This window comes from Ovis aries, chromosome 19 (genome assembly GCF_016772045.2).
Source record: "Ovis aries strain OAR_USU_Benz2616 breed Rambouillet chromosome 19, ARS-UI_Ramb_v3.0, whole genome shotgun sequence".
In the NCBI taxonomy this organism is placed as follows: Eukaryota; Metazoa; Chordata; class Mammalia; order Artiodactyla; family Bovidae; genus Ovis; species Ovis aries.
Window position 1 is genome coordinate 45,189,403 of NC_056072.1, and position 16,900 is coordinate 45,206,302.

Here is a 16,900-nt window from a genome sequence, read left to right on the forward strand (position 1 = left end):
GTACTTCTATTACGATAACACATTATCTTCCAATGGCTGAATTTAACCAAGCTGTGCTGACTTTTCTCAGGCATATGAAGGATCAGAACAAGAAGGTGGCTAACCTGAAGCACAATCAACAGTTGGAAAAAAAGAAGAACGCCCAGTTACTGGAAGAAGTCCGCAGGCGAGAGGATAGCATGGCTGACAACTCTCAGCATTTGCAGGTGAGTCCAGCCTTCTCCTCTTAACCCTTAAATAATTGGAGATCAACTCCCTCCAAAATATACTCTTTGCTGTGGGAAAGCAGGCATGGAAATGGTGGACGTACCTTTGCTCTAAGTCCTGCACTAACCGTCTACTCCCAGGGAACCCAGTAGGTCTTTCTGAGTACGGAGCATAATTTTCAAAATAGTGCCCAAGAAAGGCAGGTTATGGTGGAACTTGCTCAATCTGCACACAGTCTCTTGGTTCCTGTGCCTCACCTTAAAAGGTAAGGGCTGTAGTTATAGAGCTGGCAAGAAGCTTGAAACAGAAATATCTTCCTTTTAGAATTGTATTGAACTTGTTTTGGTGTCAGGAGTGAAATGTATGGGTGTTATCACCGAAGGTATTTGGAAGAGGATGCATCAAACTGATTTCAGACATTTTACAGAACTGGTTTTGTTTTGGTTCAAAACTCCAAGGCTCTGATCATTATTCTGTCTTTTCTGTGGAATATAGTTATCTCTGAATGGATGGCCCTATCTCAGAAACCAACTGGCCGACTGAAAACACCAATTTTTCCTCATTAGCCATCCCTGTTTTTGGCGAAAGAGCTCTTCCCATGTGCTCAATAAAACATTCAAGCTAAAACAGGGCATTTGCTTTGAAGTTCCTTTATTTATTCCAGTGTGCCTTTAAACAGAGCAGTTCAAGTTCGAGTTGGCTGGAGTTCATGTTAAATTCTGCTTATTAATTAGTGTCTTTCTCTAGTTATATATTAGGTTTCCTCCTTGGAGATAGAAGAAGTTAGATAATTTCAGTATGTACTCATAATTCTCTTTTTTAATTGACCGAAAGAGAAATAAGTAATTATTCCAGAGTAGGAAATACAAGGAAATGTCTTGCATAGAACATGTCACAAGGTGGTTACATAGTCAATATTAGTTTCTTTTTTCTCTGTATTCTGGAGGTGCCCTGATGATGTCAATCAAACCCCTTTACATTGATGCCTGATTTGGGTATCATGATAGTAGCATCAAGTCCTTTGTTCCCTCATGGGATCATCTTTGGATGGACTAGTAGTTTATTTTAATCCATGGCTTCCTCAATGTTTTTGAGAAATCAGTCTCGGGGTTTTGGGTGTTAGTTCTCCTATGAATCATATGAGATGTTATATTAGAACCTACAAATTGAGATAATAACTAAAATTTGCAGAACTGTATTGCCTTGTCAGATGTGTATTCTTATCCATGCCTTAGAGTAATGTTGGTGATTTTATATATGGTAATAGTAGAGTCTCGGAAAAGGTATGAAGTAGCATCCTAGTAAGTGGTAGACATGGAGACTACAAGTCTTCCTGCCTTGAAGAAACAAATGGAGAGAAACAGCAGAAGTAGTGGATCCCATTTATTAACTTTTCAGTATGCTGTGTATTGTGCTGTCTTTGGTTCTGTCAGCTGGGTTTGTTGGGACTCTTATTTCCAAGTCATAGGAACACAACAAGTTGAACTAAGAAGACAAAAGGGACTCTGTTGGCTCAGTAAACTGAAAATTCCAGAAATAGACCCCAGATCTTATAACATGAAGGTGCTGAAACAATAGCATCAGGAATCTGTCTTCATTCTACTCACAGGCGTGCTCTGCTCTTGGTTGCCTTGATTCTCAGGAAGGCTGTTCCACAGTGATGCCAACTATGGCTACCAGCATTCAGCCTACATTCTACGAGTGCAGTCACCCCAGGGGGAGGAGAAAGGTTCTTTCTGAGTAGTTCTAGCAGAAATCCGAAGGCAGATAGAATGAATAAACTGGCCAGGCCATGATCAAGTTATATGGTTACCTGGAGTCTAGAGAAAAAGGGTTAACCTCACCCAAGTCACATGGTCTGAGACTGAGGACAGGTAATCCCTCACACAAAAGAGGGTTCTGCTCAGAAGGAATGCTGGGCAGATAAAATCACAGAGATCCATTATAACCGTAGTATGGGGTAGTTAACTGTTATCCCATTTGATATATGAGAAGGAGGAGGAGGCCCCAAATTATTCAGCTAGTAAGTGGCAGAGTTGGGACACAAATCCAGATCTGACTGTCTTCAAGTAGTGAGAGTTCTAATTAAGAGAGGAAAGAAAAACAACAAAACAACAAAAAACAAAAAAACAAAAAAACTGGAGTGGCAGAGAGACTTCATGGAACAGGTGGGATTGGAGCTAGTTTGACATGGAAGGGATGGAGCAGTAGGGCAGGCTCACCAAGCAGGAGAGCTATCAGAGAATGTACAGAGGCTGCATAGCACAAAACATGACGAACCAGCTGGTCCTGGTGACACAGAGATTAAGTGTTGCTGTTATCTTCCTTAGCTGACTCTGGAGCTGGAATGCCTAAGTATCAAGCTTCCGAATTCACCAGCTGAATGTTCTTAGCAGGTTATTTCCCTAAGCCTCAGTTTTTTCATCTGTAAAATGGGTATGATCATTGCACCTACCCCAGAGTTACTGTGAGGACTAAAGGGTCAGTGCATGTAAAGAATTTAGAACTGTGCTTGGCACAAACTGTGCTCAAAATAAGTGTTAGTGATTGACTGTTTGTATATTGGGTTGGTCAGAAAGTTCATTCAAGTTTTCCCATAAGAGGTTATGAAATAGGAAAAGATAAAAGAAGCATATTTTAGAATATGTATTATATGTGTGGTTATTTGTGCAGTTCTGCTATGATATGTGTTGAGCATCAAAGTTTCTGTTTTTTCTATATATAGTAATTTTTTTCTTTTCTAAGGACATGTCTAGTTATGGAAATTAATGTCTTGTTTTGGCCCATGAACTTTTGTATAGCAATATTTTCATAAGGGGCCTTGATAACTACCTCATAGGCATATTCATAAAAGATAGCATGGTCTGGAATTGCTTAGTTGCATTCCTGACCACCCCAAATAAAGGAGAGCATATGAAATGCAATAAAAAGTAATCACGATTAATTTTGATGAAAATGTCTCTGGTTAAGGTTAATATAGAGTGAAACTCCCACTTTCCTGGATTGTGAAGCAGATGTACTCAGATGCAGTAATTACTGCCTTCTGTAGACAGAACTTTTCTTTCTGAGGGCACTTGATTTTTCAGTTTTACTGTTGTTTTAGGTACTTCCTGTTTATAAGTTAGCCTGCTAATCCCTTTAAGTTTCAATCAATTGGGATCTGGTTTCGATGGCTGGTTGGTTGACTGGTTGGTAGATCTAAGTTTGGCATCTACTAAACTTGACTGTGGCTCAGATCATGAACACCTTATTGCCAAATTCAAACTTAAATCGAAGAAAGTAGGGAAAACCACTAGACCATTCAGGTATGACCTAAATCAAATTCCTTCTGACTATACAGTGGAAGTGAGAAATAGAATTAAGGGACTAGATCTGATAGACAGAGTGCCTGATGAACTATGGAGGGAGGTTCGTGACATTGTATAGGAGACAGGGATCAAGACCATCCTCATGGAAAAGAAATGCAAAAAGGCAAAATGGCTGTCTGGGGAGGTCTTACAAAGAGCTGTGAACAGAAGAGAAGCAAAAAGCAAAGGAGAAAAGGAAAGATATAAGCATCTGAATGCAGAGTTCCAGAGAACAGCAAGGAGAGATAAGAAAGACTTCCTCAGTGATCAATGCAAAGAAATAGAGGAAAAGAACAGAATGGGAAAGACTAGAGATTTCTTCAAGAAAATTAGAGATAACAAGGGAACATTTCATGCAAAGATGGGCTCGATAAAGGACAGAAATGGTATGGCCCTAACAGAAGCAGAAGATATTAAGAAGAGGTGGCAAGAATACACGGAAGAACTGTACAAAAAAGATCTTCATGACCCAGATAATCACGATGGTGTGATCACTCACACCAGACATCCTGGAATGTGAAGTCAAGTGGGCCTTAAAAAGCGTCACTACGAACAAAGCTAGTGGAGGTGGTGGAATTCCAGTTGACCTATTTCAAATCCTGGAAGATGATGCTGTGAAAGTGCTGCACTCAATATGCCAGCAAATTTTTGCTGAGTTTTAAGCCAAAAATTGCTGAGTTTTCAGCAGTGGCCACAGGACTGGAAAAGGTCAGTTTTCATTCCAGTCCCAAAGAAAGGCAATGCCAAAGAATGCTCAAATTACCGCATAATTGCACTCATCTCACATGCTAGTAAAGTCACGCTCAAAATTCTCCAAGCCAGGCTTCGGCAGTGCATGAACCATGAACTTCCAGATGTTCAAGCTGGTTTTAGAAAAGGCAGAGGAACCAGAGATCAAATTGCCAACATTTGCTGGATCATCGAAAAAGCAAGAGAGTTCCAGAAAAACATCTATTTCTGCTTTATTGACCATGCCAAAGTCTTTGACTGTGTGGATCAAAATAAACTGTGGAAAATTCTAAGAGAGATGGGAATACCAGAGCACCTGACCTGCCTCTTGAGAAACCTATATGCAGGTCAGGAAGCAACAGTTAGAACTGGACATGGAACAACAGACTTGTTTCAGATGGGGAAAGGAGTACGTCAAGGCTGGATATTGTCACCCTGCTTATTTAACTTCTATGCAGAGTACATCATGAGAAACGCTGGGCTGGAAGAAGCACAAGCTGGAATCAAGATTGCTGGGAGAAATATCAATCACCTCAGATATGCAGATGACACCACCCTTATGGCAGAAAGTGGAGAGGAACTAAAAAGCCTCTTGATGAAAGTGAAAGAGGAGAGTGAAAAAGTTGGCTTAAAGCTCAACATTCAGAAAACTAAGATCATGGCATCCAGTCCCATCACTCCATGGCAAATAGACAGGGAAACAGTGGAAAGAATGTCAGACTTTATTTTTTGGGGCTCCAAAATCACTGCAGATGGTGATTGCAGCCAAGAAATTAAAAGACGTTTACTCCTTGGAAGGAAAGTTATGACCAACCTAGACAGCATATTTAGCTATCAAGCATATTCAACATATTCAAAAGCATTACTTTGCCAACAACGGTCCATCTAGTCAAGGCTATGGTCTTTCCAGTGGTCATGTATGGTTGTGAGAGTTGTACTGTGAAGAAAGCTGAGCACCGAAGAATTGATGCTTTTGAACTGTGGTGTTGGAGAAGACTCTTGAGAGTCCCTTGGACTGCAAGGAGATCTGACCAGTCCATTCTAAAGATCAGTCCTGGGTGTTCTTTAGAAGGACTGATGCTAAAGCTGAAACTCCAATACTTTGGCCACCTCATGCAAAGAGTTGACTCATTGGAAAAGACTCTGATGCTGGGAGGGATTGGGGTCAGGAGGAGATGGGGACGATAGAGGATAAGATGGCTGGATAGCATCACTGACTCAATGGACATGAGTCTGAGTGAACTCCGGGAGTTGATGATGGACATGGAGGCCCGGCGTGCTGTGATTCAGGGGGTTGCAAAGAGTCGGACACAACTAAGCGACTGAACTGAAATGAACTGAAACTTGGCTTATTCTACACCAGCATTTTGTAATGTTTCAACACCCTGACTTCATGATTTTGTTGAACCAAATAGGTATTATATCCAGAAAAAATCTTAGGTAAAAGTACCGCCTGCGACAGTAATGGCTGTTGGATCAGACTCCAAAAAGAGATTGAAGAGATTCATCCAATTCGTATGAGAATCAGAGACAAATTTGAATGTGGATAAAGTGACCATGTTATTTATTATCCAAACTAGGAGAGAAGCAAAAACTGGACCATTTCAGTCAAACCTAGAAATGCAGTCATTAAGAAAGATTTTACAAACTCACCCTTCTTTAGTTCTTAAGTTTATCGTTTTATGGCAGGAATTGCAGGCTCAAGTGCCTTCAGGCTCTAGACTATTAATGTAAATAAGAAACAGGTTTGCATGTAAGAAAATTTATGATGTCTGGTTCTTGCAGCTTTTTTTTTAGTTTTTGGTAGAGATGTATCAGTTAGCAAGTGCCATAATAATGCTGTGTAGCAAATCACTCCCAAACTCAGTGACTTTAAAGCATCAGTAGTTATTCTCACAGATTTTTAGGTAGACAAAGTAGGTCAGCTCCTCCAGAGTGAGCTAGGGTGGGTACGTCTGTTGCTCACTCAGGTCTGTGGGTGGCTGGACAGCTCTGTTCCACATGCGTTTGTTCTGATGCTCAGGCTGAAGGGGCATCAGTAACCCAAGGAAAACTATCTATGACAGTAGCAGAGATGCAGGACAGAAAGCCAAAAGGTGCTATGTCTCATAAGGCCTAGTCTTAAACTAACAGTGATTTTTCACCCCACTTCAAGGCACATGGGTAAGCTAATAGTCAAGGTTTGGTGAAATATCCTCTGTTCAAGAAGAGAACATTGTGAAGAAATCGATATAAGGAAGGGTGAAGAATTGAGATCAGTCATTCAATCTGTTACAAAGAGATAATGTTTGGAAAAATATTTCTCTATTATAAGGAAAACAATAACATAAATATAATGAAAGATTGCAGCTGCAGTAGCTTTAGTCTATGGATGTAACTGAGAGTGGCGGGGACTGTAGGGAACTCCAGAACTCATGCCTCATTGAAAGCAGTTGGGACCACGAAACTTTGGCTAAATAGATATTGCCAAATATCTACGGTGGGTTAGGGTTGAGGGCCCTTCTGATTGCCATAAAACTATAAAATCTTATGTGAAATCCATGGATTTTAGAAAATCGGTTCAATTTTTTAAAGCATTCTGTGGGTCCAGTGAAGCACATGTGCTGGTGAATTGAGTGTTGGTTTTCAGCCTCTATTGCACAGCCTCATGCTCTGATCCCACTGGTTTCATGTGGTATAAGTAGAGATTAAGAATGTACACTTAACTAGCTTAGCCTGACCAATTGAAGAGAGATGGCAGTTTAGTGTATTTATGTTTTTTTTTTTCCTTGTTGTTGTTATTGGAAAATATCTTGAGTGGCTTGAATTATTGTTCCTCGGAGGAGATACCCACAATAAAGAGGAATAGAGAGTGTTCTTAATTTAAGTTCTAATTGGCAAAGAGGGCAGGAAGGGAGCGATAAAGAGCCATGGAGTTGAACTCTCCAGTGTTAAAATAGTGGCCCTGTTTTTAGTGCAGGACCTTGAGTAAGGCAGAATTTCTCTCTCACTTTTTTCACCTGTAAATGGGGATTACACTCTGTGGCTCCATGGGTGGGTTAAATAAGATGAGGTTTATGAAACAGCCTAGCAGAGTACCTGGTCTATGTGAGGTTCAGTTATTAGAGCTTTCTCCCAGAGAGACTGATAATGAGCTTTTAAATATAGAAGACAGTGACCAATGGGAGTATCACGCAACGAATCCTTTGCAACTATTTTATGCTGATGAGTAATACAGATATAGAGAACACATCAGTAAATGAAAGTTTCCAATAAAGCATTAAAAAAACATTTTGGGCAATAAGGAGGAAAAATTAAAACATTTTTCAAGTTTATGTTGAATTGTCTGTGAAAGTAAGATGTGAAAGATCGTGATTTTCTTGTATAATTCTCTAGAACTGTTCCCCAGGACACAGATTATGGAGCATAATATTTATGTCTGGCCTTGGGGCTTTGGGCTTCTGTGTGTCCCACTAGAGCCCGCATGGACGTTTTTCAACAAGGTGTTTTGCCGGAGATTCCCACTAAATCGTCATTACCAGAATGGGATGCATTTCCCACCCACTCCTCCGCCCACAACTTCTGGCTATTTCTTGCTGAGTAAATATGCCAATTTGAAATCCCAGTGGACATCTTTGTAGATTTTGGCTTCATTTTCCACTATACAGCTTATTGAGTTAATGAAGTAACATTCTAAGAAATACACACGCCAATATTTTATGTTCCTTTTCTGTTGTATGTCTGCAGAATTCTCTTCAATTTATTGCCTGAAAACTAAAGTCTGTTCTTGTATGCTTCCGTTTCCAAATTATAGGTTCCCAGGGAACTGTAAAGTTTCTTCTCTGCCAGTGGTTAAACCCAAGTGTGATCAGTTTAAAAAGCAAGTGAATGTTCCCATTTATTCTTGTCCTTTTAGTAAAATTCTAAAAAATAAATAAAAAAACCTAGAAAGACAATTTTATTTTTCTGTCTGTGCAATTCTGTTCAGCCGTATCTTTTTTCCAATGAGACTTCCTTTACTTTGCTCCTCCAATTAGAACTGGAATCAGCTCACAGAGGAAGTGTAGCAAACAACATAAACCTCAAAAATGTGTAACTTTTAGCAAAACGTATAGTTCATTATGAAGTTCCCAAGCTTCGCTAAGTTTCCCACCCACCCCCTCCCCATGCAGAGGAACATGTGTGTTGTCAGTAGCAATTTTTAAGCCTCATATCTATATGTTCATCTCTCTAAGTCACTGAGTTAAGTTCAATTCCCTAAGCTTAAAATTGTTACTCTGACTGTGATCTATATTCATGTGTTATGTACACTTCTAAGTACTGCTGTTAGAAGAAACCTGACCAGCAGAGTTAAGAGATTCATCATTGTCAAAATACGATTATTTAGTTCCTAGTTTTTCATGGCTGTTCCATAGGCATGGTGTAGAGTGATTTAGGAAAGCTCCATTTTAGCCGTCTTGTTCAACATATGGAAAGATGAAAAAAGTCATCCTAAGATAGGTTTAAAAGGAAAACCCACATTTGTTCAAATTTTCATTAGAACTTAATATGATTTTTTGAATACTATGAGTTGCTTTATTTCTTTTGTCTTGTAATTTTCTACCTTGATGGGTAGAGATGGGGAAGTTCCATTAAGTTGTGGATGAATTCCATCGCGTCGTTGAAATGTGGACTGAGCTTCATCCAACATTTCCAGACTCTGTTCAGGGTTTCAGACGATGAAAAATACTCAAGTATTTGCAAGTCTGTGGAGGACACAGAACATTGGCCAGGGGACTCAGGGTTAGTACAGAAGTGCATTCTTTTCTTGGGGATTTATTTTGACATTTGTTTTTCTTTCACACTATAATCCCCCACGAGCCAAAAAATGACTTTTGTTGTAGCAGGTCCCTGCAGGCATTCTCAGAAAATCTTATTTGACAATCACTTTCTAGTAGCCTTGACTTGAAGTTGTTCCTCTTTGTAGTAACTCATAGACTGTCAAGGGTGACAAGGCATCCTGTGCAGTGTATTGGGGAGCTCACCGTTTGTTACACTGTTCCAAGAAGCCAAGTGAAATCATGTAAATAAAACTGTTGTATGTGGAGTTTTTCTTCTTTCCTCCCAATAAAGTATTACTTGTTTCTCCAAATGTGCAGTAACTTGCATATTTCTTCTGAGAAATGTCTTCAGCTTTTTTCTGAGGATTTGTGACCTAATCCTCCACTTCATATAGCCCCTCTGTACAAACAGAGTATATTTCTATGGAAAAGAGAGGTTTACCCTTAATCAAGTGTTGCCTAATCTACCTACTAAATTACCCCTTGGAGACAAAGTGGCGTTCACTATTCTTTGCTGCAGAGTTTTCACGTTTCAATCCATTAGTGCCTCTCCAGCAGTCCTCAGCAAAGTGGATGTTTGTCAGAATCAGAAGATCCTGCTGAATGAAATATAATGTATCTGTCACATGAAATCACTGTTATTATGGAAGTAGAGTCTTGAATGCTCTGGATAACTGGGCTTGAGGGGTAATGGGGGCTGGAAAAAGGAATCTTCCTAAAATATGTTAATCTTATTCACTTTGATGGAGGTTACTTAGGATGATTAGAGTTCTTTTTAAAATATTATCTCTTTTTTGTGTCTTCGGTCCCTGAAATACAAATTGATAAGGGGAAGGTAACATGCATCCTACTGTAATCTCCAGTGAGAATTAGAGATAGATGTGCTAAAGGGAAGAGTATGCTTCACTTCTAGGGAGAGGGGAGGCTTTGCTTTGTAGAGTCTTCTTTTTTTATATATGTTTGTTTATTTATGTATTTGACTGTGCCGAGTCTTGGTTGCAGCATACAGGATCTTCGATTTTCATTGTGGCATGCAGGATCTTTAATTGCGCCCTGTAGGATCAAGTTCCTTGGCCAAGGATCGAACCTGGGTTTCTGCATCCTTCCTGCAAGGATCAAACTAAGACTTCCAGAGTTCTTAGTCACTGGACCACCAGAAAAGTCCTGTGTTTACCTTTAAATTTGACCTTCAGGTTTATTTTGAGGTGAGGTTTGGGCTGTAAGCTGGAGACATCATTTTTACATGTTTGTTAAAATTACTGCAATGATCAGTTTAGCCAATAATAGCAGTGCACCTCAGCCAGAGCCCAGTGTGCTTCTCCCAGCGCTTTCATGGGATTTTCCTCCTTTCCCAGGTGAAAGTTGGTGAACCCGAAACCATGCTTTAAAAGCCCCTGAGAAATGAGAGCTTTAAACGTGTGTACTTGGGATCATCTGTATGTTTTCCTTCTCCTCTGCTTGAATCAGTTGCATGTGCAGTATAATTTTCAAAGTAGAACACAATGAAGGCATTACTAAAGGACCTCCACTTTGAAGGCATGCGGACTGAGGGAGCAAAAAGTTTTGAGTGCAAACTCTTATTATTTTTTCAAAAGTAAAATTTACATAATAATGCACATACATGGGATTCTGGGGTTTGATAGTTCCTAGGGGGCAGTTGTGTTCAACATGTATCAAAAGAGCCAGTCCAGTTAAACTGGTTCTTCCTGGTTAGGGTAATTATGGCAGGTTTACCCTAAGATATGGCTACCAGAGGTTAGTCTTGGGGCACCTGCAAATCACAGTGTGTGTCACCCTGACATCAATAACCTCTTTCTAATAGATTCTGGTATTTCAGCACATTGCTGGCCGGTGTGGAGATCTGGGCATGGCTAATTTAAAAAAAAAATATTAGGTTTGACTTACAGCTTGTCCATAGCATTGCTAAACTGTATGTTCTCACTCTCCAGATTATGGAAATGACAGTCAATGGCATGGGCAATGATTTAGATGAAAATCTTGCAAAAAGAAAGTACAACTCTAAAATCTTGTTCCTACTCACTTATAGTCTCTCCTGTAATACCCGTTTGGGAAGTTGCTAATTTAGATTTATGACACTTTTAATTTCTTCTCTGCTATTACACTTTCCCTCTACATCTTATTTATGTTGCTTGTTTTAAAAAAGAAAAAACCATGCAAGATTAAGCAATCATGAGTTTTTCTAACTAGAAGTAGGACCATACAAGCCCCTTGTTTTGCCAATGAGGGAAGTAATGGGCCCAGCAAAGGCAAATGACCTACCTAAGATCCCAGGAGTTAATAGCCAAAGGGAGACCAGATCCCAGGCCTTCTGCATTCTTGTCCAGTGCTGTTTGTGTAGCCCTCTGGTTCCAGAAGATACAGCTGCCTTCAGTAGGATTTGAACCATTAACCCAAAAGTCCAAAGATCAGGGCTGTGCTTTCTCAGTGTTGGATTTTAGATATACTGTCTAAGATGACATAAAATTACCCCTCACAATAAACTAAGCTTTACATGTATTTTGTAAATAGGATATTCTATCATCTCCTGTTCTCTCTTATGTTTTTAAAATTAGAGTAAATTAATAAGTGGCAAAGTGGGAAACTTTTGAGAATCGTCTTTGAAGCTTAGGACTCTTTAGATGATAAAAATTGGTTTACATTTTTCTATCTTTGTCACTTTTTCTCTTTTACAGAGGTTGAGAGTGAAAAGTGAAAGGGTTAGTTGCTCAGTAGTGTTCCACTCTGTGACCCCATGGCTCCTCTCCTCTGTCCTTGGAATTCTTTAGGCAAGATTCCTGGAGTGGGTTGCCATTCCTTTCTCCAGATCTTCCCTACACAGGAATGTAACCAGGGTCTCCTGCATTACAGACAAATTATTGTCTGAACTACCAGGGAAGCCCTTTGTAGAGTCTGGTCACCCATAAAGAAATGCACGCAGTCTTTTGTGGAAAACAAGTGTGAATTGCTTAGAGAGTTCAACAATAACAATGAGTACTGCTACTTTTTATTGAGCGATGAACTAGGTCAAGAGTAAATTCTTTGGTTGAGTTCCTTGGGAAATGTAGAGTCTGAGATTAATATGCCCGAGGTTGGTTGGGAGTGCTCTCAGGAAGGAAAGCCTGACTGAGCACAGGAAGAAACTGAACTATAATTGCAGCAAAGGCCTCAACAGTTCCTATCAGTTGCTCTGGAATTGGGGTGACCTTTTGGATGGAGTTGAGCCCAGTTGAGATGAGGGGGCTGGGCCATTGTAACCCCTCATCAACAATCAATGATGCAACCCACCATGGGGATGGTAAGGAGGTTCTCAGGGCAGGCACGTCCCTGGCAGCTGGCAAGTGAGTGCCTTGGTCTTGGAGAGGAATCGGGGCAGTGCACCACGGCATCTACAGCAGACGTCCAGTATGGATGTTGCACTGTCCCCTTTGACACCCACAGCAGATGCGCACATCTGATCTCAGGACTGTTTTGTGTACCCAGCTTCATAATTTTTTCAATACATGCAGCTGTTAAAAAAAAACCAATCCTAGTTGACCAAATTGCTCTGTATACACATTTACCTGTTTACTCTTCCCAATGCATAAATTATGTTATAAGAATCTTTGAAGCAATTTTTACAAATGAGAAGATTGAGACTGGGTGATTTTAAACAAGAGAAAGAGCTGGCATCCTTTTTCCTCAGGCCTCAACTGCAGTAACTATAGCCACAGTGAAAATAGTGGTCAGACTATTCCAAAAACAGATAGAAAAGTTAGATGACATAAACTTGGGTAAGGAGGCTTCACTTGGATTTATAGATTATTGGCTTATCTTTTTAAATTAATGGCATAAACTTCAGTTTAGTCACTCAGTCGTGTCCAATTCTTTGTGACCCCATGGACTACAGCACGCCAGGCTTCCCTGTCCATCACCAACTCCTGTAGCTTACTCAAACTCATGTCCATTGAGTCAGTGATGCCATCCAACCATCTCATCCTCTGTCTTCCCCTTCTCCTCCTGCCTTCAATCTTTCCCAGCATCAAGGTCTTTTCAAATGAATCAGCTCTTCACATCAGGTGGCCAAATTATTGGAGTTTCAGCTTCAACATCAGTCCTTCCAATGAATACCCAGGACTGTTCTCCTTTAGGATGGACTGGTTGGATCCCCTTGTAGTCCAAGGAACTCTCAAGAGTCTTCTCCAACACCACAGTTCAAAAGCATCAATCCTTTGGTGCTCAGCTTTCTTTATAGTCCAACTCTCACATCCATACATGACTACTGAAAAAACCATTACTTTGACTAGATGGACCTTTGTTGGCAAAGTAATGTATCTGCTTTTTAATATGTTGTCTAGGTTGGTTATAACTTTTCCTCCAAGGAGCAAGCATCTTTTAATTTCATGGCTGCAGTCACCATCTGCAGTGATTTTGGAGCCCCCTAAAATTAAGTCTTTCCACTGTTTCCCTGTCTATTTGCCGTGGAGTGATGGGACTGGATGCCATGATCTTAGTTTTCTGAATGTTGAGTTTTAAGCCAACTTTTTCACTCTCTTCTTTCTCTTTCATCAAGAGGCTCTTTAGTTCTTCTTCACTTTCTGCCATAAGTGTGGTGTCATCTGCATATCTGAGGTTGTTGATATTTCTCCCAGCAATCTTGACTCCAGCTTGTGCTTCATACTGTCCAGCATTTCTCATGATGTAGTCTGTATATAAGTTAAATAAGCAGGGTGACAATATAGACTTAAATGCTTCTTAAAAGCATGTAAAACTCTGTCTACCTGTTGCCTCAGCTCAGCAAGCAGTCCCCTTGATGTTTTTTGAGGACTTGTGTGTGCCAGGCACTGTGCTACCTGCAGGGCATTTAACAACCAGTTTGGAAGAATTCTTTACCCTTGAGTATCTCAAGATCTTTTCTTCTGACTAAAGGTGTCTTTCTCGGGTTTCTGATTTGCAACAGCTTCTGAAAGTAAACTAAAGAGTGTGTTCCTGGGCTGTTGCTTGTCCTAGGATGGAAGATGTGAAAGAGGTAACAAAGAATGTTTCTGCAGCTAGAGCCTTGGTGGGCCAGGGCAGAAGCTGTAGAAGGCCTTATGAATCATAGTTCAGCAGCGCAGCTTTCAATGTCTGAGTGGGTGAGAGCTGAAAAGACCAAGGCAGTTGAGGATCTGAATTCTGTTCTAGGTTCAGTCTCTAATTAGCTGTGTGATTTAGAGCAGGTAGTTTCTGTTCTCTCTGAGCCTGCTTTTTTGTCTACAAACCAAGAGGCTTATATTGGTGGTGAGGGCCCTTTCAGCTCTGAAATCTTGGAGTCCTGGAACTAGCTTAAGGATGCATACATGTGCTGAATTAAAAGTGCCAATGGAGAAGACAGTTCATGGTCCACTGAGATGCTGCTGCCCCAACACAGCATTCATGTCAGTAGCAGGGATGTTGGTTGGGAATTCAGGAAAATGGGGGAAACTGGTCTCCTTCTGTACTGACCCTGTAGTATAATATATGACTTTAAATATAATTTATTCTAAGAACTCATTCTGTTTTCTATCTAAAGTACAAGGTCTGCCATTTTGAAAAGACTTTTGTAGTGTGCACTAAAACATTGTTTTCTTTCTTTAGAGTAGTCGGTTATAATAATACAACCATGAATTGTTACTTTTTTTGGTGTATGATAAAGATTAGAACTGTGACAGTCTGGACATAAGATACATAATGCAGGAGCTCCTCAGAATTGACCTACGTGGGTTACAGACTTATTTCTCAAGGGCAGGAGTTATGTGGCTTTTAAATGTAATTGTTTGTAAAGTAGACAATTATTTTAATAAGCCACTATGTCAATAGGGGCTATTCCCTGCCACCCTGACTGTGTGGGTCATAGTTGTGGGAAAATAGAGACTGATTTGACAAAAACCTGGTTGAAAGTGTCTAGGTTCACATTTCCTACATACAGTTATGAAAGTGAAGTTCTAGGAGATACTATTAGATAAAAGGATTCCATTTGTCAAATACCTTTGGGAACAATGCATACTCCCTCACTTGGAGAGTCACTGTGCATATTAGCATATTAAAGACACTCAGAAATCCTGTGATCAAGAAAACTGTTCTGTGTTCTTTAATCCAAAATTTCTCCAAATTATTTGGCAAAAGAAATCTCTCCCCACCCCCAACCTTGGGATATCTACTAACATGGCTGAGAGTTAGTATTTTATAAAACTTGGACAAATGCCGATCTAGGCAATTTATAGTGCTGATGGCTGAAGTTTGTAGTCAGCTCTTTGATTACAGTTTGAGATGGAGCAAACTCTATAATAATGCTTTATTAAGCATTATCTTGCTGAACAAGAATTCGCCTTGGCACCTTAAAATGGCTTTACACCTGCCACTTGATTAAAAATAGTTGTGTTAGAATGAGTGGCCAAGAAAGTTCTGCTGCTGATATCCTTTTAAAAAGTTGCAGCTCATTAAAAAAAAAAGTTGATGTGAGGCAAACTTGAAAAATGTTTATGACAGGTATAGTAATCTTTCTTTCTGTCACTTCTTGACTCTGGAATCTGTGTTGACTTCTGATTATAAACTCACATCATATTATGCCCCAAATCCAAATGTGATGAAGAATATTTTGGAGGAAGATGTGAGAATTATTCCAGTCTTAAAATATAAAATTGGATTCTTAAGGTATCCACTGTTAATTCTCACTTGCATACAGTTTTGCCCTCTTCCTGCTAAAGCAGGTCATTGGCAGTGTGGAATACAGTGCTTCGGGTTCCTGTTATGCTGTCAAAGTCAGTTATACGGGTTGAAAGTGAAGCACAGAGCGTCCCTGTGTCATTACTAGCAGGCTTGTTTTTATTTTGGTTGCACATTTTTCCTGTGAAAGGATCCTTATGAGAAATTAGAAAACCACAAATTTGAAAATGTTAACAGTTAAACAATATAACCTTGCATGTATGTCTCCTGGATGCCTGAGTCTGATCATAAACGGGGCTGTAATTTCTGAATGAACGGCACCTCTCTTAACCTGGCTTAATGATGGCTTTACCCTTTTACTCATCTTACAAGATTATTTACCCCCATAACCTAAATGGGGAATTAAGGCCATATGAGACTGTGGCTTCATTCACCTGGCTAAAGTTTCACTTCACAGGAATCACCACAGTCCAATGTTTGAGACCAGGGTAATAGTTAAAATTTCATCTTCGGGGTGTGGTGTCTGGAAGATATATTACAAGTGAGGGGAGAACCCACTTTTCAGTTTTAACTGATTCTATGATGTTTGTAGTTCTTAAACTTGTTTTTTTAACCATATAAAAAATAAGGTCATATCTCTGTATTTTGAATGCTGATGAAATGAAAATTTCATTCATGTATTTATTCATCCCACAGCCATTTGTATCAGGCTCTGTACTAACCTCTTGGGTTTCTGAGACCAGGTTTTTGCGTCTTCCTCACCTTCTGTAATGGTCAAATATAACTATGCCAACATAATCATAACGTAAGATGTACTAGAAGATGGTGGAATACAGCCCAGAGAGATTTTTCTGTAGTTTCGAGTAGGCAGCAGTGCAAGTTCAGAAGATGAACATTGTAAGCAAAATCAGTCTAAATTTGTTCACCTAGGGCAGCTCCTGCAGCTTTGCTGGGGTTTCCTACAAATGCTGACCAACCTAGATAGCATATTGAAAAGCAGAGACATTACTTTGCCAACAAAGTCTAGTCAAAGCTGTGGTTTTTCCAGTGGTCATGTATGGATGTGAGAGTTGGACTGTGAAGAAAGCTGAGCGCCAAAGAATTGATGCTTTTGAACTGTAGTGTTGGAGAAACTCTTGAGAGTCCCTTGGATTGCAA

At 39.9% G+C, this 16,900-nt stretch overlaps 1 protein-coding gene across 9 annotated transcripts in view; it reads left to right on the top strand.

Annotated features, from left to right (window-relative positions):
• ERC2 (ELKS/RAB6-interacting/CAST family member 2) overlaps positions 1 to 16,900 on the top strand; it is a 1,001,656-nt gene that overhangs the window by 545,230 nt on the left and 439,526 nt on the right. For all 9 annotated transcript variants that reach the window (XM_060402360.1, XM_060402362.1, XM_060402364.1 and 6 more), the window contains one exon: positions 71 to 206. In XM_060402360.1, coding sequence (XP_060258343.1) covers positions 71 to 206 — 136 coding nt within the window. The remainder of the gene's footprint in view (positions 1 to 70; positions 207 to 16,900) is intronic.